The sequence below is a fragment of the Diplotaxodon limnothrissa genome, linkage group LG20 (assembly GCF_057381915.1).
Source record: "Diplotaxodon limnothrissa isolate DT_005_m linkage group LG20, D_limnothrissa_male_GT1.1, whole genome shotgun sequence".
Taxonomy (NCBI): Eukaryota; Metazoa; Chordata; class Actinopteri; order Cichliformes; family Cichlidae; genus Diplotaxodon; species Diplotaxodon limnothrissa.
The window spans coordinates 33223087-33249240 of NC_140615.1; the positions used below are offsets into that span (position 1 = coordinate 33223087).

Here is a 26154-nt window from a genome sequence, read left to right on the forward strand (position 1 = left end):
ACAGCGAAGCAAGTTTAATCAGAAATATTTTGGCAGACTAACTGTTGTGTGTCAGATATGGCACACTGGAGACATTACTCTTCAAACCTGACAAAGTGCTGTTTTTATTGGTCTTTCAAGGGGAATCAGTGTAGATGATTTTAATCAGCTTTTGTGCAGAGCCAGGACCTCTGCTCCCTCTTTATCAATCAGCTGGCCCTAACCTTATGGAGATGTCATACTGAACGTCAACACCAAGTGCAAAGTTAATTTAAATGGCACGGCCATGTCCTGAATGATTTAGTTAGTGTTACTTTGTGCAATTCTGAAGTTAAAACTCCCAGTGAGTGACAGGAGCACCAGTGAGAGAACTGCCACCTGCCACTGGAGTTGCAGAGATATGCAGAATGTGTCCTTCTCACAAGGTGACACATCATTAGCAGAGACACAGAGAGCAAACAGTAATAAAAATGCTGGGCAATGAATCCCATTCAGTAACTTTGTGTTTTGCACCTTTTTTCACTTTTTCAATCAACTTCTCATTTTGTACATCACAAAAGTACGGGCATAGGTTTGAATAAAAAAATATGCTTACCCGGTGCATTTAAATGCCGGTCCTTTGCAAGAATCCTTGTGAGCTTGTGATGAATTGAAAATGATAGACTCATCTCACTATGGTCAAACAATAATGCCATGGTGCATATCTGCCAACAACTTTGACAAAAACTGTATTATTCGATACCCTGAGAATGAAAACAGGTTGAAACTGCACTGCTGCTTTAAGGGGTTAACTTAATTATGAGTAAATTATACATGGCTGGACAAAAACAACAGAAATCTGATTATTTTGTGCACTGTGAAACCAACACAAAATTCTACTTTGTTAATATAGAATTTAAAAAAGATTTTAAATCTTTATATCCTTTGGAGGTGTTTGGAAATTATACATGCATAAGCTGCGTCCTACTTAATCTTTAAATGATATGGATAACTACAGCGGAATATATTTGGCGTTTTGCATTCCAGAGGCAAAAATCTGTCCCAAAGCAGCCGAATCCTCGAGCTGTCTGTGTTTTCACAGTGACAGGTTCCTGGACACGACATCTCTGCGGCGTATTTTGACAAAACTCAGGCTGAAAAAACAAAAACCACCACCTGCTCCTACAGACAGCTCTAAAGTATTTGGACACATTTCTGGTTGACAGTATATCTTGGCCCCACAGGTTTCAAACTGTCAACCATACAGAGTGATTGAGCTGACTATTGGGGGCAAATGGTTTTAAGTGAATGTAGCAGAGACGCGGCATCGCCCCAAATCTTTTGTCAGCTCTGATGCTTCTGACATGTTACCCAATATTCACTATTTTTTTCTTTTTTCCCACTTAAAGCACCCGAGCTCACTTCAGGGAGGAAAGAAACTAAGTGTTGTGTCTATAAAAGGTTCTGTCCCCTTTTGTCTCACTGCCAACACAGCTGGGTGCTGTAATTGTACTGTTACCACTGTTGCTGTAAAAATATTCAATTCAAATTAAAGCAATGACTAATAGGGGTATTATATTTCATTGAGGCTGGTTTAGACATTTTTTTCCCTAAAGCATGAGCATCTTTTCCCACCTTAGCGTGAAAAGATGCTCACAGAAAATGTGAGGGTGTTATTTTTTTCCCACAGTCTCAGAGTCTGCTGGGGCCTAAACTCCTCTTCACATGTGGTGTCGGGGCTTTAGGATTTGGGGATCTGGAGGATTATGGGATTTTCTGATTGCTCTGAAAACGACACCATGGGATACAGAAATCCAAAAATGGCTGAGGTACCCACATCAAGATTAGAGCGTATTATTTCACCCCTTAGGGAAAGCAGACAGGGAAGCTACTAGTGACAGCTTTGAAACAAGTGTGTTTGGGAAACATTTACAATTTAAGGGGATTGTACAATACAAAGCCTATTGGGGGCTAAAATCAGCTGTGCAAAGTCAGCTCACATTTCTAATTCCATGAAATGTCATTACCTGTTGTGTAATGTGTTCTTTCCCTGAACCAGTTTAATTTTTTCTGGAAGTTGGAACCATTAATAACAGATCTGCTTCACTGCTCTTTATGTTTGAGCTGAAACTAGTTTTAAAAGCTGCCGCAGGTTATTCAGTATTACTTGGAAAACGGTATCTCTGTACATTGTGGAAAGATGCAGAAACATATTAATTTGTCATGTCAGGTAAATACATGAAATCGCCAAAGACTGCTTTTTCTATCTTGTCATGAAGACAGAAGTTTTTCTGTTTTTCCCCCACAGAAATATCAGATGTCATAGCCTTGTGTGAAAGGCAGAAAAGATGAGTTATTTCAGTGTGTGGGGCACAGACAGCACCAGCACTCGCCACCATCCTCACAGACATCGCCCGAAATCTCGGGGGGTTTCTGTTTAAGAAGGCTTTTTTTTTTTTACCCCTGCTTATTCCTTTTCCTATTTAAATTCCATATTTCAATCTGTGTTGTTAACATAGCCACAGGATTGCTGGGACGAGGGGGCACAATAAAGCAGTACTTTAAATTCTGCTGTCGACTCTACACCATATGTTGCCCAAATCGTTACAGAAATAAAAGCTGTAATAAAAGAAAAAGTCAATGCAAAGTAACATTTTAGAGGATTTTCAGTTTTCTTAGAAACATATCCAGAAGGAAGACATCACATCTGCTTCTGTCGTATGGGGGAGAAAACAAGGACTTGAGTATGCAGAAGTAACATCGGGTGGGTGGTCCTAACTTCAGTCTACAGCTGTGGAGGGTAAATGCAATGTGTCTGCGTGCAGAAATAAATTCTCAAATTCAGGAAAATGTTAAAGTAAATATGAAAATACATAATACATCAACCGCTCCGCTTATTTTTACCAACCCTAACCTGTTATTTAGCTTTTTTTCTGCATCCCTGCATGTTTTATCTGCATGTTTATGCATAAATACATGTTACTGACCAGAGGGTTTAACCTATATATTCATATATGCCTGCATTCATGCATTAACTTATTTAAATTCCATCTATTTTTGTGCTACATACATCCATAATATAATGATTCATATAACTTAAACAACAGGTTAAATTTCCACTGTGACTGCAAAGAATGAGTCCACTTTATTGTGCAGGTCCCTCTTCTTATAAAACAGGCAGTTATTTATATTATTCATATAGTTCGCATATTGTTTTGTTCTATTGCATTCATATTTGAAAATCTAAGACATCACCATGCTACCTTTCACTCACCGCTTCTGTGCTTATCATCATCCACCAAATACCTTTTAATGTGTGAATTTACTTAGCAATAAAAGTGACTGGCTATACTAAATATGAAAGAACAAAAACCTTCTGTGCAGTCATTTAAATACTTAAAGCAATGTATTTTTTTATTAGCAGGATGTTTTAAGATCTGCCAGCATGTTCTCATCCCAGGGTGGAACATAACTTAAATTTGTCAGACCCACAAAATCACCATTAGAAGGATGGTGGGGTGAAGACAGAATGAGTTAAAGTAAATCAAGTAAATCTAAACCATAAAGTTTTTAGAGCCTAGAAAAGGTTTAGTTTAAAATAATACTTTCAGTTCACTGAGACTATTGTTGCAATCTTACTCGCTTAAAAATGACAGAGCCATCAGCCTCAGTAATCCCATAATCTGCATCAGGGCACAACAGCTGAAGCCCACCTTCAATGTCAATCAGCTACAAGGGCAAGAGATTAATTGGTTTTTGCAAGCAAACACGGAGGATCCATACTTTCTCTAGTTATTGCGTAACTATGGAAACCAGGTCAGACCCTTAAGCACATTCGTCAAATAAAACAAAAAACCCCTTGGGCACCGTCACAAAATATCTGATGAAAGGAAGCTTGATTCGAACAAGAAACTAGGCCTGTACTGAAACGCACACAGTGGCAGCAGAGAGAGTGGCAACCTGTTGCATGCCTCAGCCCTCAATGTGCTTCAGCTTGTGGGAAAGGGTAAGCATGCCACAACGATTTGAAAGCGCTCGAGCTGCATTCACGCAAGGCCCATAGTTGAACATCCTATCTTCCATACTTCACTTCCCTGCCCTTTTCATCTGCCCTAAAGCCCAGCTTTGGAGTGAGACTGAGTCAGCCGCTGCAGTATTGATTGCGAAAAAGGCGTCTGCAGCATGAAAGGACCCCAAAAAGACCCCTTTGATTGGCTGCAGGATAGTGAGAGTCCACTCTTCTTTGGCGTGGGTGTGATCATTAATAGTGCGGTAAACCCTGAGGTCAGTTTAGTCTCACGGTGTCAGGCGAGGTTGTGTCCAGAGGGAGTAATATGTTCACGCAGCTCTGCTCCATTACCCATCTGTCTGGAGAGGAAGAACAATGGCTTTTCCATCACTCTCTATTCCTCAAGCAGTCATACCAGCTCTCTGTCTCTGTCTCACTATCACTGCTTCATTAGCTTTCTGCATTGAGTTTGTCACATCTTCTCAACACTGGCAGACAATAAAAGCACTCAGAAATTAGCAGCAAATTACTTTTGTCATTTCTATTTTTGTACCAGAGGCACAGGAAAAACTACCCTTCTCATTAACAGTGGTGTAAGATGGACGATTAAAGAAAAAAAAAATCTGTGTCTCTATTTCTTTTTATACCTTTACCCAGCATGGCGTCTGCCATAGAAAGTGCAAAAGTTCAAGAAGTGACAGTGGAGCTGTGATAGGAAGAAAAGATCACTGCACAAACATTTCCTCAATAAGCACTCTTGTCTGGATTTGTGTTTTGGCAGACTTTGTCAGGCAGAGCTTGAGTCCAGTTCAAAGTCTGCTCTCAGCCAAGTACAGGAAGTGTCAAGTGATTTTGAGCCAGGCTGAAATGTGTTATTATGTTCCTTCTTGAACTGCAAGCCATCAGCCCATCCTGAATCCACTGAGACTGCAAATGATCTGAAAACAGAAAACACCACGACTGAAATTATGTGAAATACTGAGACTACAGGAATAAAAAGAGGGATCACATCCATTAAGGGTCAGAAAAGTTAATGTGTACAGCTTTGAGATTATTTTCTACTCAGAAATTAACTGTGAGGCAAAATGTGATGCAAAAGAGAGCATCTGTGTTTAGGACACTATCCCATTTCTACACTGAAAAAAAACCATGATTATTATCTGTTATTCAAATATTGGCTGTTTATGGCATTTGAATCATCACATGAGCCAAGGGGTGGAAAAACGGCCTTTGCTCATGTGAAACTTTGCCCTCGCCCATCATGAGACCTATTGAGGTCACCTGAGGCGAGGTGTGAGTGGGGTAGAAGCACGTGGGAAGGGATCTGTGGACTGCACCTCTGTTCAGTGATGGTCGTTCACAGTAAACACAAACGCAGTGGCCTCCTCTTCTCAGTTAAAAATGTGAACTTTGGCATCTTCTGACCCCAATAGGTGTTAAAAACCTGGCACTCTCCAAGTGTCTTCATTAACTCAAAGATGTCCAGTTGCCTTCTTTTTTCAAGATGCTAAGACTTTCTGACTCTTTTTTTGCAGTGATCAGCACATTAAGTATTTTTAAATATGTATCCACTTTTTTGTCATCTGTTGGCAGAGTATATACTTCTGCCTACTCCTTTTCTAACAAATAATGGAATGATATTTTGTAATGATTGTGAAGGCACATGTTTGAAATAAAAAAAATGAAATAAACTTACTTCGTGAAGTGCTTTGTGCTGCACACTGTTTTTACCTCAGATACCTAACAAGCAAAAGATTTCTTAAATAAAAGGTGCGGATTTGTAGGACTCATATTAAGAAATTTTTAACTACCTGCTAAGACCTCCCGAGATGACCCTGCAAGCATAACATCCATCGTTATTCTAGTTAGGCCTATCTTTGCAAGTCTTTAGCAATTTACAGCTGCCCTTGGTGGGAGAATAAAATTTTGCATGAGACTTTAAATATAAGTTATTTCTTACTGTTTGAGGATGAAGTTGAATCTACCTCTGTGAGCAGAATTAACAGAGCCAGCATGCGACCTTGGAAAACGTTAATAGATGCCGACTGGACAAACGTCTATCTTTTGCCAGTTCCTCAAAGAAGGGTTGTCTGTGTTTGTCTAAAGTGTGGTTGTTTGAAGTATCGTTTAGAGTTTTTCGTGTAGTTCTCTCTCCAGAGTTGAAAATGTGAACTTTAAAATACTTGAGTCTGAACTTTGTATTACAAAGAACTCATGTGTGCCTGCGTGTTTACACAAGTCACCTTGAGTAGTAGTTCACTGAAGAGGTTTTCAAACAGCGAGGCTCACTTTTAGATATTGTGTGTGCCTTACGGACCCCCTTATCAACACGGTCAGTACTTGGAGCTGCAGTATAAAAATACATACTCAAACCTAATATCAAATCAGAGCCTACAGGCATGATATACACTTATTTAAGCCTAATTCTAGTCAGGCCCTTACTCCCTCTCACTCCGTTAGTGTGTGGAGTCACACTTGAAGCTTATGAGGGGTCTCTTAAGTAAGGGGGTTGTAGAAATACAGCAGCAAGATTGGAGATGACCTTGTAATCAGCATACTAAGATCATGTCTACCACTTATTAGAAGATGTGCCTCGATTCAGTTTCATTTGGATGTTTTTATCATTTTCTTTAATTAGCCTATTTTTCTATATTCATATATTGGTATTTCTAGTCAATATTGGAATTTATTATCTAAAATATACAAAAATTGTGCATTTCTTTTTGTTTATTGCTGACATTCTTGAAATAGTCACATGCTTTACCTTCCCACAGTAGTTAGTAAGCTTAGACTCTGTGTTGGAGGGCTTCATAATCCACTTCCACTTTAGGCTATTTGGTCTGAAAAGCACTTAATGTGATGAATCCTTGATGCAAACATGTAAATGGAGTGAAAGTGTGTCGAGGGGACTGAACTGAATTTGGAGTTAGTGTGACTTTCCCTTCCAGAGGGCATTTTATATTTGTATTTCATCATAACTGAAAACCCTTAAACTTATCAAATATGACACAATATACACTTCTTGTAACCCTGAAACCTGACTCTAAGCCATGATGTTTTTATGCATTTTATTTAATGTCAGATAATTCGAATAAAACCTAATTGTTATCAGCTAATTCCCCATAGCTTTAATGTCAAATTACAAAAACGCAAACATGAATAAAGGTTTAAATATCAAGTAATATATTAAAACCAGGAAATCTTGACTTCCTATTTACATCCCCCAAAGCTCTAAAATTTAGTGCATGATTTTGCATTAAATGCAATAAATGGAGTGTCAAAATTCATCAATACTAACATGACTAAGACTCAGAACATCCCACAAACATGGAGGTGGCGCTGGGCACCAACTCAAATGTCAACCTGTGTTTGAAGATGTGTTGCTGCAGTGGAAAAGTTAAAAACAAACCAGAGTAAACATGTTCAAATGAAATTTCTTACCTGTCAACATATTTTGCAGCGAAATATCGTCAGGACAGACATGCAGCAGCACATCTCACTGCACGGTGCAGGGTCAGCTTCAATTTGCCGTGACGGGGGATGAAGACTCGGCAAACGACTGTCCAGCTGAGATGAAGCTTTGTGGGGAGCTGTGTGAAATTTCAGATGACATAGAGAGGCCAGGGCTGTGGACAGCCAAGAAATCCTCTTCAGGCATAAATCCTCCAGACTTGAAATCCAGACCGCTGCTTGGCTAAGCTATAAATTCTTCTTAGTGGACTCTCCATTTAGTTTGAAATTTTAAACATCAAAGCTCTTAATTTGTGCAAAACGGGGGGTTGCAGATTCTAGGGATTTTTTTCCATAACACTTTGGACAAGTAAAAAATGAAACGTGACGTAAAAAAACAGAAGCTATTTTCAAGCATTTTAATTCTTTGTAACTTTATACTTCTAATGTATTTTAGAGATAAATATTAAAGTTCCATGTTTCTTAAAACAATTGTAAACTTTAAAGCTTATTTAAAAGAAATCAAAGAGGTTTATGGAGTAAATGACCAGAGAGAAAAAATACTGATAATAACTGATAATAAATAAATAATACTTATATTTTTATACAAAGCTAATAAGGATCAGCAGGTAAGGTGAGTGCATGCAGAAATTAAACCCACATAGGGGTGAACCATAAAATGTATATACTGTGTACATAAATACTGGACTGGCCTCGAAGTCTGAAAAGTGAAGATAATGTGTAAAGTGTCTTAAATCTGCATTCTTTCTCATGGCCAGCAGCTCAAGGCTCCAAAATGGGACTTCACAAACCAAAATGTGATGTCATTGTATAATGAAAACCAGAACTAAACAGCCAGATTTTAGAGAACCGCTTAAAGATACAAGAAGGTATTCAGTGGGAGTCAGCAGAGAGTTAAAAGGAAGGAGAACAGATAAGTGGGAAGACTAGAAACTGAAAGAGGTAAAGACAAGATTTTAAATACACAGGAGGAACTGATAAGGTAACAAGGAACCAGTAAAGGCAGGGCCAACCATCTCTAAGGAGGAAAAAGACAAGGACATGGAGTAAAAGCACCAGACAGAGATGCAGGGGAAATGATAAATGGACACAGACACAAAATTGTTTTTAAAAAATTCACTTAATCGTTTAAATAAACCTATAAGCTAAAATTATTCAAAACAGCATAAAAATACTGACTGCTGACTGCTATTAAATATAGCACATTAGCTGCCTGATTACTATTTGTATACTACATATAGTCTCTAAAATTAAAACCCTGAGTAAACAGAGCTTCAAACGCCTCAGGTTTCTTATAGAAAAGGCTGAGCTGGGTAAATATCAGATAGTAAACCGAGTGCGTATTGCCGCTGATTTCTGTGGTGTTATGTCGAGAGAAGAGGGGGGTTAGAGCATCCTCTGAGAGGCCATGAGATGCTCCATGGCACGAGTTAAATCTGAGCAATCACAGTGCATGGAAAAGAACACTCAGGCAAAGATTGGAGAATTGAAAGCAATCCCTGTCGAAGCACGTGGAAGACACTCCAAGCGTCATATAGTGAGATATAATTACTATAAGAAAGATGCCCCAAAGGGAAATTTGAGAGATGCAGCCTGTATGTTTCCTGTGTTTAGTAATTTTTTTCCCCCCTATGGTCCCTGTGAATCCTTGCAGAGTGCTTGTCAGCATTCCTGGTACATCTCCAGCTTTTTGTATGCTGCTTGTTCCCCGGAAAGCATTTTCATACCATAAAATAAATGAGTTTGACTGTGCCCGGCCGCTTTATCTGCTTCATGATGAGAATCCCAGTGGAAGGCTCCTGGCACCGTGGTCCTTTTCTCATGAGCCTTTTTACAAATGTAAACACTTTACATTGTTTGTTTTGGTTTTTTTTACTATCATCTGTCAGGCTATAATTACTTTTACCACTAGAATGAGTGTAATGTCATAGAAAATTATCCCCGTATGAGTTCACACTACACACATGCACACATTTAAATTCCGTTTACACTACCATGCTTCTCTTATCTGTTGACCCAAAGGAAGACAAATGGAGGTTACTTTAATATTTATGAATCTTGTAGTTTTTGCTTACTGTCCTTAGTCTTTCATTAAAACCAGATTTAGCACCAGGCCTTTTGAAAAATCATGTCCTAACCGACTCTTTCTGTTTCTCTGTGTCCTCTGTCCCCTCTCACCCTTGTGATCACCATCTGTTTATCCATATTGTATGATCCTCTGTTTCTGGCCCCCGTGGCTCGTCACCAGACGCTACTTTTGGCCTCCTGCTCGGTGTGTTTGTGGTCTGTGGCCTGGCATTCCTGGGACTTCTTACATTTGTCTCCTGGAAGCTGTGCTGGGTACCTTGGCGGACTAAGGCCCCCTTTCTCAGTCCATCCCTCAGCCCGCCCCTTGGCCCACAGCACTGCCCGCTTCAGCCGCCACTCTTGTTACCCAGCCCCCAGCAGACGCCAGTCACCATGGCAACAGAGAAGGTGAAGGACCCCATGGGCTCGATTGGTTTCCTGGAGGCTGCGGTGAAGATAAGCCATACCTCTCCTGACATCCCCACTGATGTGCAACTCTCCATGAGGGAGCATTTCCTGCGCCGCACACAACGCATGCAAAGGCAAACAACTGAACCAGCTTCCTCCACTCGGTCAGTCACATACATGCATGTGCATGCAAATCTGATGACACATGAGACTGTCTCATGTGGTTATTTATAATATGTGTGCATATGTGGAGGATTATGTGTAAGCTGAATTCAAGACATGGTGTTATCTAACGTGGAATAAAGTGTGTAAACCAGGGGGAAGTCACTGCTACATATAAGGATTAACATTTTCTAAGTAATTTAATAAATTAGTAAATTATAAATAACATTGAAGAATACTAAACTCTGCCTCAGAGGCACCTCTCTCCAGCTTAAAATTACTGTCTATAAGACTTTCTTCAGAAGTATAAATATAACACAGTTTGAAGAGATTACTTGCAGCTTTACAAGCACAATTCCACGTTACCATTTAGTTAACATCAATGATTTATTATAGCTATTATGCATACTAATACATGGCCATGGTATAGTATTGTATGGCCTATTCATGCAAAAAGACAATTATTCACATTGAGAAAGGCTTTTTTTTTTTTTTTTTTTTTTTTAAAGGGTCGTTTTACCTCGTTGCTAGGTGGTTGCTAGGCATGCATAATTTTGCTTTCGTGGATATGGATATAAATTAAATTTTATTGTCATGAAATTAAAGTTATAAGATGCTTTCATCGGATGTTATAGGTACATAAATGCTAAAACCAAGTAACTTTTGCCAGTTGATGGGAGATTACTAGGGAACGTACTGACATCAATATATCTGATGTAGATAAGAACCCTCGGGTTACTATAGGCAAAGTAGGTAAAACCCGGGATAAACTTTTCTCATCTTCTAGGTAAACAATTGAAACGATCACCAGTGACAACATAGGATACCAGTGATTGACATGTGGCCTGTTACTAAATACATTAGAGGGTTACCTAGGCAACTGAAACGAGCAGCTGTCAAACTGATGCTTGACAAGTGAATTTCTTCCAGTGTTCATGTAGCTTTCAGGTCAACTTAATGCCAACTCCTGATGGTTTAGGAGGGGTTGGCAGACAAAGAAACCAATAAAAAGACAGACAGGATAATTTTTAAAGGATAAGAATTTATGTTCACACCACTGGGGCTCACTGAGCTGTCACAGTACATTTAACTTTAACTTTTTACACTTCCTGTTCAAATTTTCCCATCAGGTGTCAGGGATAGGGATAGCTCCATACAACAGAAATACAGGCCTACTTACTGTAGAAATACAGGTCACATCCTTTTTTTTAAGGCAAGAATGAACTTTGATCGACTGCCACTATAGCAGAAGACATAACGTGATACATTTGGTTGTATTGTGCCAACACTAGTTTAGTTCAGAGTCAGATGCCGAACACTCATAGACATCACATTAAAAAGCACGGAGTCTTGTCATTTTTTAAACCTGCATGTTAGTCGGATAGTGTTCAGTTTGGGTAGCTCAGAATCTGAAATAAATGCCGTGACACGATGAGACTGTAACCTTTGAAATTAAGAAAACCAAGGAAATGTCAGAGAAACCATATTCACGTGAAAGACCTTTTCATATGTGCTTGTCCTAGAGAAGGCAAAATTTAAAACTAAAATATTTTTAGTATAAAATATTTAATATTTAATTAACCGTGCCACCGTGCTGCCCTAATATTAATAGGGCAGCACGGTGGCACGGTGGTTAGCACTGTTGCCGCACAGCAAGAAGGTCCTGAGTTCAATTCCACCATCAGGCCGGGGTCTTTCTGTGTGGAGTTTGCATGTTCTCCCCGTGTTTGCGTGGGTTCTCTCCGGGTACTCCGGCTTCCTCCCACGGTCCAAAGACAAATTGTTAAAAAAGCAGTCCTGCAAATGACTAATTACTGTTATTTTTGTCTTCTGGTTGGAGGTGTTGTCACTTTACTATCTGCAGTCCCATCTTCCTTCAGTGTATTTTTGCAGGCTGCCATTTTTCATTACATTGTGAGATGTTAAACTGGTTATTTTTGTATTAACTTACAGGAAGACTTTCCTCACCAAATGTCAGTCTGTGACTAGTTGAAAATGAGAATATGTTATCATTTCACCACAGCTCAAACTACAGCTATTCCTTCCCACTTGTATTATTTTTCTCTTTTCTGTCCTTGTAGGCACAACTCATTCAAAAGACACCTGCCTAGGCAGATGCAGGTAGGCAGTCTAGACCTAGGAAATGACTACATGGTGGACAAGGATGAAAAGCCCACTAGCATCGGACGTATCCAGCCAGAGCTCTACCAACAGAAGGTCCCAGAATCAGAGGACTCATCCAACGACAGCAGCAAAAACTGTGGCAAGATTAACTTCTCCCTCAAGTATGACTATGAAAATGAGTCTCTCCTTGTCAACATCCTCAAGGCAGTAGACCTGCCAGCCAAGGACTTATGTGGCACATCTGACCCTTATGTGAAGGTCTACCTGCTGCCCGACCGCAAGAAGTTCCAGACTCGCGTCCACCGGAAGACACTCAACCCCACATTCAGTGAGAGCTTCCAGTTTCCTGTGCCTTATGATGAGCTGGCCGCTAGAAAGCTCCATATGAGTGTTTTTGACTTTGATCGATTTTCACGGCATGATATGATTGGTGAGGTGGTGATGGAAAACTTGTTTGAGACGTCAGACCTCTCCAGGGAGACAAACATATGGATGGACATCCAGTATGCCACCAGTGTAAGAATCTATTGACTTTTTAAACTTTTCTATTAGAGTCTAAGTCAAATGAGTAATAAGTAAATGAAAGTGATGTGATATTAAAGAGTCTGACAGAGAGATACACATCCTTTAGTTTATTTAAACATTCACTGCCCACTTCATTTGATAAACTTGCTCAGTTGCTTATCAATGCAAATATCTAATCAGTCAATAACAAGTCAGCAAATTAATACATTTATGAATATAGACAAAGGAAGATGACCAAGTTAAAAATGAGCATTAAAACTTGGAAGAAAGATGAGTTTTTAATGTGGTTGTTGGTGCCAGACAGGCTGACTGTTTCACAAAGAATTCAGGCAACTGGTGGTGCAGTGGTATGGGCAATATTTTGGGCTGCTTAGCACCAACTGAGGATTATTTAAATGCTACAGCCTACCTGAGTATCCATTTGGACATGGACATGAAAACCATGATGACAATGTAGGACATACAGGGAGTGCAGAGTTATTAGGCAAGTTGTATTTTTGAGGAATGATGTTATTATTGAACAACAACCATGTTCTCAATGAACCCAAAAAACTCATTAATATCAAAGCTGAATGTTTTTGGAAGTAGTTTTTAGTTTGTTTTTAGTTTTAGCTATTTTAGGGGGATATCTGTGTGTGCAGGTGACTATTACTGTGCATAATTATTAGGCAACTTAACAAAAAACAAATATATACCCATTTCAATTATTTATTTTTACCAGTGAAACCAATATAACATCTCCACATTCACAAATATACATTTCTGACATTCAAAAACAAAACAAAAACAAATCAGCGACCAATATAGCCACCTTTCTTTGCAAGGACACTCAAAAGCCTGCCATCCATGGATTCTGTCAGTGTTTTGATCTGTTCACCATCAACATTGCGTGCAGCAGCAACCACAGCCTCCCAGACACTGTTCAGAGAGGTGTACTGTTTTCCCTCCTTGTAAATCTCACATTTGATGATGGACCACAGGTTCTCAATGGGGTTCAGATCAGGTGAACAAGGAGGCCATGTCATTAGTTTTTCTTCTTTTATACCCTTTCTTGCCAGCCACGCTGTGGAGTACTTGGACGCGTGTGATGGAGCATTGTCCTGCATGAAAATCATGTTTTTCTTGAAGGATGCAGACTTCTTCCTGTACCACTGCTTGAAGAAGGTGTCTTCCAGAAACTGGCAGTAGGACTGGGAGTTGAGCTTGACTCCATCCTCAACCCGAAAAGGCCCCACAAGCTCATCTTTGATGATACCAGCCCAAACCAGTACTCCACCTCCACCTTGCTGGCGTCTGAGTCGGACTGGAGCTCTCTGCCCTTTACCAATCCAGCCACGGGCCCATCCATCTGGCCCATCAAGACTCACTCTCATTTCATCAGTCCATAAAACAGAAAAACCAGTCTTGAGATATTTCTTGGCCCAGTCTTGACGTTTCAGCTTGTGTGTCTTGTTCAGTGGTGGTCGTCTTTCAGCCTTTCTTACCTTGGCCATGTCTCTGAGTATTGCACACCTTGTGCTTTTGGGCACTCCAGTGATGTTGCAGCTCTGAAATATGGCCAAACTGGTGGCAAGTGGCATCTTGGCAGCTGCACGCTTGACTTTTCTCAGTTCATGGGCAGTTATTTTGCGCCTTGGTTTTTCCACATGCTTCTTGCGACCCTGTTGACTATTTTGAATGAAACGCTTGTTGTTCAATGATCACGCTTCAGAAGCTTTGCAATTTTGAGACTGCTGCATCCCTCTGCAAGATATCTCACTATTTTTGACTTTTCTGAGCCTGTCAAGTCCTTCTTTTGACCCATTTTGCCAAAGGAAAGGAAGTTGCCTAATAATTATGCACACCCGATATAGGGTGTTGATGTCATCAGACCACACCCCTTCTCATTACAGAGATACACATCACCTAATATGCTTAATTGGTAGTTGGCTTTCAAGCCTATACAGCTTGGAGTAAGACAACATGCATGAAGAGGATGATGTGGACAAAATACTCATTTGCCTAATAATTCTGCACTCCCTGTAGTAAATGAGGGCACAGTCTATCTAGTGCAGGGGTGTCCAATTCCAGGCCTCAAGGGCCGGTGTCCTGCAGGTTTTAGATGTGTCCTTGATCCAACACAGATGATTTAAATGGCTAAATTTCCTCCTCAACATGTTTTGAAGTTCTCCAGAGGCCTGGTAATGAACTAATCATTTGATTCAGGTGTGTTGACCCAGGGTGACATCTAAAACCTGCAGGACACCGGCTCTAGAGACCTGGAGTTGGACACTCCTGATCTAGTGGATTCTTCTTAGTAATATTTACATATATATCTCCCTTAGTTCAAATTACTGGCACTGTGGCATTTATAAAGTAAAATATAATACAACTGTGACTAAATCAAATCTTTTTTTAATTTTAAATCTTCATCACAGTTCAATCAAGATGCAAATGTAAGATTGAAAAATGATAGAATTTAAAATGAGGCGCACTACCGGCTTCTGGATGCTCATATTTCACCTCAGTGCTCCATCAAAACAAACGATCTGATTTCCTTGAGAAGCTCTCTGTATTTATGGTCATGCTCCACCATCGCTGGCAAATATGGCTCAGAATGCTTAAAACCTCACTATATTTTAGGCTAATACATAAATTAGCAGCAAGAAATCATTATTCCCCAGCAGATCCTTGAGCTTCAAAGTGAAGAATAAAAATTTATGTAAAGCCATAAAAGAATATTTTTGACTCACTGCACACTCATGCAGGCATTTTTCTATTGACTTTGTTACTTGTTGACAACATCCAGGGGCCATTTTTAGGAACAAATTGTTTGTGTTAGGTGCCTCGGACCCTTCATCATTTTATCACCTCGTCTGAGCCCTCACATCTCTCATAAGCCCCACCCCCACTCTTGTTGGACTTCTTCAGGGGTTGTTCAGTAATCTCAACATTATTGCTTAGAGGGCAGAAAAGCAAGGAGCCTTCTCCTTGGCACACAAACTTTATTGAACCACCAAATGATTTTACGACAAAATCCCTTGCTCGTATTAAATTCCAGATTGGCAACATAAAGAAGGCACAGATGGTGCAAGGATTTAGTTAAAACAGAAAACAAATACAGTATGATGTAGTGTTCGATGTGAGACTGTGTACAACACTCTGCAGCTTAATGAGCGGAAAAGACAGCAGTATTGAGCAGAGTGAGGCACAGCAACAAAAAATAACCAGCAGCTCTTCTCTCTTCACAGATCAATGAGCGATAGTCATCAATAACATCAACCCACAAGCGTGACTTTTATAAAGAATCCAGAGGAGACCAGATACTTAGTCACTTCAGACTATTTCTCATGTGTGTTCAGTGTAGCTATTCTGGGAAGGTCTTTAAAGGGCTGATAAGTAGCATTATTTATTAGCTCTGACTGGGACTGAAAGCCAAATTCGTTGTAATAAAACATCGTTATGGTAGAATATGACAAGAAAGTTGTTTAAATTATTTAGCCTCAATTCAGTTTTATTTTTATATTACCACAACACTGTGCTTTATATAGCAAAGTAATGACTGTACAATATTACAAGAGGGACTCCATTGGTCCGAGAATCCCCTGTGAGCTAGCAAATGGCAAAGGTAAGAAGGAAGTCCTCACTTTTAACAGGGAAAGCCCTGAAATAGGCTCAGAGAGAGGCAGCCACATGCCTCAACCCCTAAGAGCTGACCTTTTGGGGTTTGAGGCGAAAGAGAGAAAAGAGGAGAAATGAGAGAACAACAAGACAGCAAGTAAAAGCACAAGACTACACTCACTGGCAACTTAGGCATTTAGGCATGTAGACATATTGAAGTTCACCTGGTGGAACTTTAAATGAAACTTCAGAAGAAAAGAAAGATAATTTTATGGATTTGAATGTGGTGTGGTTGATTGCTGATCTACTGGGATTTTCCACACGGGGTCTACAGACAGTAGTTTGAGAAAGAGAAAATATCTATTGAGCAGCAGTTCTCTGATGCCAGAGGTCAGATGAGAATAGCTAGACTGTGTTGAGCTTATAGGAAGGCAAGACTAACTTAAATAACCACTTGTTAAAACCAAGGTAGGCTGAAGAACACACATCTATGCCATGGAGAATTAAGGCAGTTCTGAAGGCAAAAATCAGTGGGTCCAACTTGTAGTCCATTTTGTATTTCAGTAAAATATAGGGTCAGGTCCTGCTGTTCAGCAGAGCATCAAGAGTGATGATGCATAGTAATTATCGTCAAAGCTGCTTTTGCAGTGACCAGAATCAAGTCATTAGAGCCTCTTATTTTTTTGTTTGGGTTTCTGGCAAAGTGTGAATTACCAAAATTACAGAGGGGATTGCCTAACATATGAAACGAGAAAAGACTGCCATGTAACCCATTTATTTCAACAAAGTAACTGTATTCTAATTATCACCTATTTAAGGGGTAACTGTAACGGAATTCAGTTTTTGCATTTTTAATACATAACACCGGGACATGTATTCGGTGTCAGACATGTTTGCATTGCTAAAAAAATTCATTTGGTTTAATCTAGAGGTGGAGCTGAAGGAGGCTGAGCATGATGAACATGGGCATGCACCCTGACTTGTTGTGAATTCTTCAGACAATTCGCATTGCATTTTCCCAGTTTGTGGTTAATAGTTCTCACCGTGGTTTGCTGGTGTCCCACAGCCTTAGAAGTAGCCTTATAAGCCTTTCCTGACTGATAGATGTCAGATACTTTGTTTCTCTGCTGCTTCTTTGGATGATGTGTAGCTTTTTGAGATCTTTAAGACTACATCACTTTGTCAGACAGATTCTATTCAAGTCATTACTTGATTCAATAGATCTGCTAGCAATCAGGCTTGGGTGCGGCTAGTGAAACTCGACTCAGCTTTTTTTTTTTATGTGGTTAATCACTAAAAACTGGATTTTCTATTTACTCGGGTTATCTTTGTCTAATATTAAAACATATTTGATAATCTGAAGCATTTAAGTGTCACAAATGTGCACATAAATAAGAAAACACTCAATACCTTTTAACAGTTCTGTACCTAGAAGCTCAATCTGATATTTTTGTACCAGGGAGCTGGCGTGTTGAGTCTGACTGAAGTGGATATTTGGTTTCTGATATGCTCATCTGGGTGATCTATAAAAGTTGAGTTCTCCATTACACGTGTCAAAACAACTTTAACCGAGTGCTCTAGTTTAACATCTTATCATTTGCCAATTAGCACCAAGTCTCAGAGTGCAGTCTCATAGACCAAAGCACTGACCGAAAATGAAAAGTTCAGTAATCACCGGGATCATTCTAGGCCTTCAAATCAGTGGTGATTTCCCTTCTTTTCATCCGGCCATCATGAGGCTTTTCGCTTTGAGCAAAACATCTAAACAGTTTTTTGATTGATCGCATGAAAAAAACTTTAAGGCTATCCATCCAATTGTTCTTTAGAGAATTTAATGTGCACTAAAGAGACACTTGGACTTAAAGTGCCAAAACACGCCTGAGAAATTATTAATGCAGTGCAGATGTTACTGACTGGCACCAAAACAGCCTGCATTTCTACAAGAACAATCAAAGTGTCACTTTGTGCTTTTACAACGTCTGACACTTCTGCTGTGCTCTCACATTATGGCTCAACCTTCACACCCTTCAAACAAAATCCCTCACATCGGCAGCGCAGAAAGCCAAATCTCAGCTGTATGTCTGAGGAGACGTTAAGACTGCAGCGCTCAGACAGACGTGTTGGGATTTGCCAATCAGTGCTGTTCTCACTGAGCTCATTCAGGGTGATTAGGGGTCTGTTTAACCTTAATACTCTTTTGGCTAATAACCAGTGTTGGGTAAGTTACTTTAAAATAGTAACTTAGTTACATTACTAGTTACTTCTCGCAAAAGTAACTCAGTTACTTCAAGTTACTCATTACTTTCAAAGTAACTAGTTACTAGGGAAAGTAACTTTGGTTTTACTCAGAATTCTCTTGTTAATGTGTTTCTTCCATAACTTTGCCAGTCTTCTAGTTTGCTTACTTGCCACAAGTGCACTGTGCCACCTACCAATAGAAAGGATATGATAACGTGCATATTTCCACGAGAGAAATCCCACGCCTGGACCATCATTGACTGCTGCCATGATTATAGCCTACGTCACAGAGTCATGTGCGCCTTTTACATCCAACACAAAAACTGCAGTCGTGGTGCTTTTGATTGTACTCAGAACTCAGAAATTCTGCCTTCTGAATAGGAAGATGTAGGTAACACCAGACTGCAGATGAGCTGCATACAGGGCTGGACTGGGAAAGAAAATTGGCCCGGGCATTTTGACTAGAAAATGGCCCACCATTATAGGAAAAATCATAAAGCCTTTGAATGAAAACAAACACTGTTGTGACAGTGATGTGCACTGTTTTGATGGTATATATGCATCAATCTATCAATCGTTTGTTGTAAGATTCAGATAATTATTTTTTAAAAGCTAGACATTTTAAATGAGAATAAGAAAGAAAAGTATTTCTTTGTGCCCCCCATTCCCTGTTAATGCCCTACATGCCCCCTTGGCCACACTTTGCTAGATCCGCACCTGCACAGTTACCAGCTGTCAGCTACCTAAAAAAGGATCCTGGGGTTATTTGTCTCTCAGAAACAGTTCATAACTTCCCTTCAACTCATTCATGTCACCTAAAAGGTAAACCTGTTTCTCCATCACCTGCTCAGCTCTGATGATCCAGTAAGGACATCTCCTGGTTTCATCTTCATGTTTCCCTCTCACCAGATAACCAAACCATATCATGACCAGCAGCTTTTTTTTTTACAGCTGTGGCTCCAGCAAACATCAGCTGATACTAGAAATTAATATTAAATAAATTCTAACAACAGCTGATCAAGCTTAAACGTGCTGCTGTTGTTTAGCGCGACATCCGCTGGTTTCCTCTTTCGGCGCAAAGTGGGCGATAAACAAACAAGAGAGCCGATCAGCTGATCATTGGTCAGTTTCATGATTGAAGTAGAAACGGGAGAGGGAGGGGGGAGAATGAGAGAAGAAGAGGCAGCTGTGCAGCAAAGACACAGAGTAACTCCAGCTTTGTGCCTTTTTCATTGTAGCTGAATTACGGGACAAACTGTTCCTTTTCACCTCAATAAGAAACGCGTAATATTTTCTCTGAATACCAGACGGGACGGCTGGCAACTCTAATAACTTATGAACAAAATAAGGTTCAACATCATTAACTTCATAGCACCACCCAGCTGTGTAGAAACTCCGTCATGCTAGCTAGCACGCAGTACGGAAAAAGTCAGAATAACGAAAATAAACTCCACCTAAACTTGGTTTATATCTGACCCAGAGAGACTGCAGGTCATAACTTCTTACCTGAAGTTCAGTTCACACTTGGACCGGCGGCCGCCTCGGGTCTCTTTTCCTTCTGCGTCCCTTTTCCTTCATCCACCTGCTGCCTCCACCACTTGCTAATGTTACTGAATCTGTGGAAACTCCACGATGCCACCACACGAAGTAACGAGTAACGACCCTATCTAAATCCCAGTAACGAGTAACGCGTTCCTGATTTTGGCATAATAACTAGTTACCGTGCTCGTTACCACAATAATAACGTAGTTACTGTAACGCGTTACTTAATAACGCGTTGGTCCCAACACTGCTAATAACTCACATTGGACAGATAACAGGACACTCATTCTTCTTGAGACTATTAGCTCAGCAGGGACTCAACGCAGGACTGTCAGCTGTGCTTAGAAAGTTTTCGACTATGAGAGCTCTTATTGGTGCAAACCTGTTTTTAAGACTGATTCACACTTTGATTGCGTGTGTAATTGGGTTACATTTCATTGGAACCCTAATATGTGAATTGGATGTACTCTGTTTTAATTTATTGCCATTGGCAATGATCTGGAAACATCTAAATTCTGACAGCGGTGAAAGATTCAATTCTCTTTGGCATCATTGCAAAGTAAATACTCGTCTTCTGTTGCCGTTGATACCAGACAACAACAACTCTGATGATGGATGTCTATGGAGGGGAATGATGGTGATCAGGTCACAAATATGATCCAAAACGTAAACTATACATTCATTAAAAACATACAGATGCATGAGACGTTGCTACTTCCTACATCAGTGCAAGAGTAAGATCGTCTGTGGCTGCTCCTCCAAATATGGTCGCATGTGTCTGTAACTTCATTTAGCTGTTTATCTTGTTGTCACATTTTGGGACTCTTTGCAACATATTTAGCCTGTTACCACATGTATTAAATAGGTGGCTTCTAACAATACTTTTGCGATGGGGCGTGGTCTGAGGCGTGGCTGCGAGGGTGGCGGACACTCCTGGACGGCATCCGCAATCACGCCTCGCCGGCTTTAAAGTCTATATTGGGTCTTGAGTTTGTGTTGTTGTTCATGTGTGTGTTTGGTTGCGAGCTGAAAAGCTGCAGCCGTGTTTGTAACAGCAACCATAAATAAAAGAAGTATGCTGAAAAGCATGGAAACTTTGTCGGGTCTGTCGTGCCCAATCCTGGGTTTTGGCACCACTGTAATAAATCCACGACAGACCCAACCAAGTTTCTATGTCCAGGTGCGTCCGCCTCCCTTGCAGCCACGCTGCAGACCACGCCCCACCATAACTTTATTTAAAGATATAACACATTTTTGGGCCAGCTTGAAAGAAAGGCACATGCAAAATGTAAAAGTGAGATCAGAGGTCAAATGTGACCATACACCAGTATCTTTTTCTAAATAGGCAGTAACATTTTAAGCATTGTTTCAAAGATGAAGGAGATTTTTTTAGGAAATCGTATTTGACATTTAGGAAGAGGTCAAAGGTCCAAGGTAATGTTATATATCATCCTCTATGCCTATATGTCGTCAATACAAACAACGGCATATAGGCATATATGTCTATATGCCTATATATGCATATATAGGCATATATGCCTTAATTAAAGCATAATTATGCTTTAATTATAAATTATGCTTTATAATTAGCTGAAACTGATGAAATGTTGTGGTGCACTTAGAGAAGACTGACGAAGAGAACAAGAAAGGAGTTGAAACACAAGTCTTGATTTTAAATATTTCTTTTTGATATATTTAAGGTCCATTGAAGCAAACAAAAAAAAAAACATTTGCAAAAAGTGCAAACATTTCAGTCTGTGTTGTGCTTTCCTCAGTGTAAAATGAGCCATGCACCATTAGTCACCCCATATGTGGCTCACTCTACGGGTGACATTGTTAATAACTTGGGCTTTGATTGGACACAGATGAATCCAACTACCAGCTGGTAAGGTCATACCAAACACATTAGAGTAATATAATTCTGAAACATTAGCACCTTCTGGTGCACATAATAAAACACTGGAAATGAGATCTACATGTACAGATAAACAGAAAGCGGGTCAAATCTAATCTGTTTAACTAATTTTATAGAAAAATGCACTTGACTCTCAAATTAATTTGTCTCCTTGTGAACCTGTGGCATTGCCTCAATGTTGGGTGGAGTCCCACTCTTTACTCCAAAAATAAAAGAGTCAAGAATCTCTTTGCACATGTCAGATACAGTAAATATGTACTGGATTTTTCTATAATTGTACAGATGTAAACATTTCAAAATGATGAACGTCGTGCAAGTCGTGCAAAATACAGAAGACATGTTTTCTGCTTTCTGGGTTTTCATTCACTGAATAATTCACAACTGTTTTTCTCATAATCGTTTGCAAATGCAAAGTCAGAAACTGATCAAAGGCTTTTTGAAGTTCCACTAACATCTCCTTTAGAGATGTCTGGCCTTAAACTTAATGCAGGGTGGACCCTTTTGGCCTTGAATAACTGCTTGAGTAGTGTAAAATGTATGCAGAGGAATATAGAACCATGGCAAGCGATTAAATATTGACACGGATTGCAATTAGACTTCAAGGTGGCTGTAGAGTCTAAGTAAGCTCTTTTATAATGTAACAATCAATTAAGAAATGTATAGTATTATGTATCTGTCTAGAAATTATTAGCTTCTTCCATCATGCAAATTAATCTTTAAGGTTCCTTGCTAGTGCTTACAGTTCCCTTTTGGGCAGTGCCGTCTTTGTTTCAAATCCAACTGCAGTTTCATATCCTCACATCTCTCTGCTACCTCAGTCTAACAAAGAAATCTCATCTTAAAGACAGAGGAACTCTAAAGAAAATGCAGGCAACCCTCCAAACTGCAGTGTACTTTATGATAAAAGTATATGCTGCATTAAACCTGAAATGGATGGTGCAGAGATTCAAGAACAGAAGCACAATGCAGCTGCTTTTTGGTACCAATAAGGGGAAATATTGCATTATTTTGCATCAAATTGACTCTTTAATGCATCTTTGTGTGTAATCTGTGCTCTAAATAGATAGCTAGTCTCAGCTGTGAGACTAATCGGGGCATCAGATATCTTCAGAATCTTCAGAACAGATAACCCAGTAGTGCATTATGCAGTCCTAGCTTCACTCAGTCTAAGTGCTGTAGTGGTTACAAAGAGCCGACTTTAAACAAAATATAAGCATTGATCCCAGAAACAAACCTTCAGTAAGAGACAATACACTTATTGTACATCACTTCTCCCTGAATCGAAGCACCGGGCTGAATGTCAACGTGAAACTAAAAGAGATTCTTTTTTTTTCATCTGTGCTCGTGTTTGTTTTCCCGCAGGAAAGTGTCGACCTTGGAGAGATCATGTTTTCACTATGCTACCTGCCCACTGCAGGCAGACTCACACTTACTGTCATCAAGTGCAGGAACCTAAAGGCCATGGACATCACTGGATACTCAGGTGTGTTGTGTTGTGCCTGCACTTTCAGCTGCACTGACTCAAAATGAATGGTGCTCCTTTGAGAATCCAATTGTGAGCATGTCAAATTAAATAAACAAAGGAAAGCTCTCTCCCTAATGCTGCGTTCTGTTTATATCAGCAAATATTAATAAGCAGCACTTGCAATATTAAGACAATGTCAGCAAATAGTTTCAGGCGGTGTGTTTATTTTAATGTGCCGCTGTTCCACTTTTTCTATTAAACATTTTCCCTACGATACTGATACCACTTATGAAACGTGACATTTATTGCACGCTAAATGCCAGGCTTTAGGTGTAATTCGGAGTGAAAGAGGTAATTTTCTTCCAGTTTTAAATGACATTTAAAATTTTTTTATGTTATTCACAATTTTAATCCTTGGAGTTTTCGTGGATTTAGCTGACTGCCATTATCTCGATTTACTGAACCGTGCCTTTAAGTATATCGGGCTGTATGCTCTGGCTTTTTTAAGGTGGCTTACATCTGATTAGTGTAGTATAATAACTCATGCAAAGTGATTTATTACTAACAGATGAAAATTGAAATCAGCATTCAGGAGACTCTCTCAGTCATGCTTTTTAGCAGTTTTCTATGGCCTCTCCTTGTCTTTGGTTAGATAAGACATTCACTCATCTATGTTTATGCACATTACTGATTCCTGGTTCCCCCAGTGTTGCTTTCATGTTAACACTATTAACACTGTATTCATTGGACTTCTTTGAAGATGTTTTGGCAGTCAAAGTAACCACAGAAGCTTTGTTGTTTTTAAAATTTGCCAGAGGCTTTCGTGATAATTGCTGCTCTGGCTGCTCCTGAAAGAGACGTACAACTTGGAAGTTGTCCAAACGTAATGATATTCAACTATAAAGACACATTTTCTGCCCTTGTTTATCCTGTTTTCCTCTCACCTATCAGATCCCTACGTGAAAGTGTCGCTCATCTGTGATGGGAGACGTTTGAAAAAGAAGAAGACGAGCATTAAAAAGAACACCCTGAATCCCACCTACAACGAGGCCATCATCTTTGACATCCCACCGGACAGTATGGACCACGTCAGCCTGCACATCTCCGTCATGGACTATGATTTGTACGTATATACTTGAGTTGCTCATTCAGTAATAGTGAAAAAATGTTTCGGCTTTTTGTCTGATACATTTTTATCCATTTGCCTTTTCATTGAACATATGAAGCTCCCACAGCAGTCATGATCAGGCTGACCAGATACCAAGAAAACTAAATGTAAGGAAAACAGTGTTTGTGTGGGAGATGTTTGCAATGCTGGGAGGCAGTCTAAAATTTCTTGAAAATAAAAAAAATGAAATAAATGCACATGTAACCAGATTTCTATTTAACAAATAAAGGCCAAATAACTGATTTCACAAAGTAAATTTTCCAAGTCTCTTGCTAGGTAAATGCAAGAAGGATAAAGGGTATAAAGTCCTGTATTGTCTTTTATTTCAGTGTTATTTTAGCAGCTGTTCTGTCAGCTGGGTTTCAGTGGGGATGCATCCATAGATCGTCAAACCATATCCAACAATTTAAGTAATTTCTTAGCCGGTTGTGACACACATACACTGTGTCACTTCATGCCCTATTTTCACTTGTGTGAAATTTAATATACGTAATAAAAACCCTTTCCTGACTTCTTCACACGCACTCAGTAAAAGTAATACTTTAGAAAAGTTCACATCCTGCAGAGTATCTATTTGCTGGCACATATAAACTACAGTTTATATGTTATTTGGTTTTGTTAAAAAAAAAAAAATACTAATTTATATATTACTTGTACACCTCAGAATTGGTTCAGTTTGCATATTTCTAGGCAGCCTCAGACCACAAAAGCACAACATTGTCATTAGTGCCACAACTGACTGAAGCGGACTAGTGATGGGATTTCCGGCTCTTTTTAGAGAACCGGCTCTTTCGGCTTGGCTCACTAAAAAGAGCCGGCTCTTTCAGCTCCGAACCGGCTCTTCAGGTTGTTTTGTTGCTTTAATTAATTTATTATTAACAATAATATAAAATTATACACAAAAGGAATTACTAATGTAATAAAAAAGTTGTTTTATTTATATATGTTTATATATACTTCTGAGTTTTTACGTACTTCTGAGTTTTTACGTGCTTTGGGGTTTGTACGTGTTTTGGAGTTTGTACGTCCTTTGTCTCTAGGGGCCACCGTAAATATACTTTTATTTATTCACTCCACATAAAATTTAATAAATAAATCATATAATACAAAAACTAACTATTCACAGTTCAACTTTTAACTATTTAAATTTTCAGCTTTTTCCTTTTAAATTTAAAGTTTAACAACACAAAACACTACAAACCACAACACAATTAAATATAAATTAAAATATGAAAACAAAAAGAACATGCACATTCTCTGTCATATGGACCTGCATGAATAAACTTTCGGAATCCTTTATCATCCGCAACTGAAAATAGTTGTGGATGATTACTATACCTTTCTAATGTGACGTTGATGTCCCTGGCTCTCTTTCTCTCTCTCTCCCTCGCGCTCTGTTCCTGTGCTACTGCGAGTGTAACTACTGCCCCTCCCCCCTCTTCCCAGCGCAAAGCACAAGGCTCGCGTGCGGAGTGAAGCGAAAAAAGTGTGAGAGAGAGGGT

General features: G+C 39.5%; 1 protein-coding gene across 1 annotated transcript in view; it reads left to right on the forward strand.

The window, feature by feature from the left end:
- Positions 1-26154, forward strand: part of syt6a (synaptotagmin VIa) — a 98855-nt gene that overhangs the window by 66570 nt on the left and 6131 nt on the right. The window contains exons 2-5 of the mRNA XM_085343870.1: positions 9687-10077; positions 12157-12715; positions 23382-23502; positions 24436-24607. Of these exons, the coding sequence (XP_085199996.1) occupies positions 9687-10077; positions 12157-12715; positions 23382-23502; positions 24436-24607 (1243 nt within the window). The remainder of the gene's footprint in view (positions 1-9686; positions 10078-12156; positions 12716-23381; positions 23503-24435; positions 24608-26154) is intronic.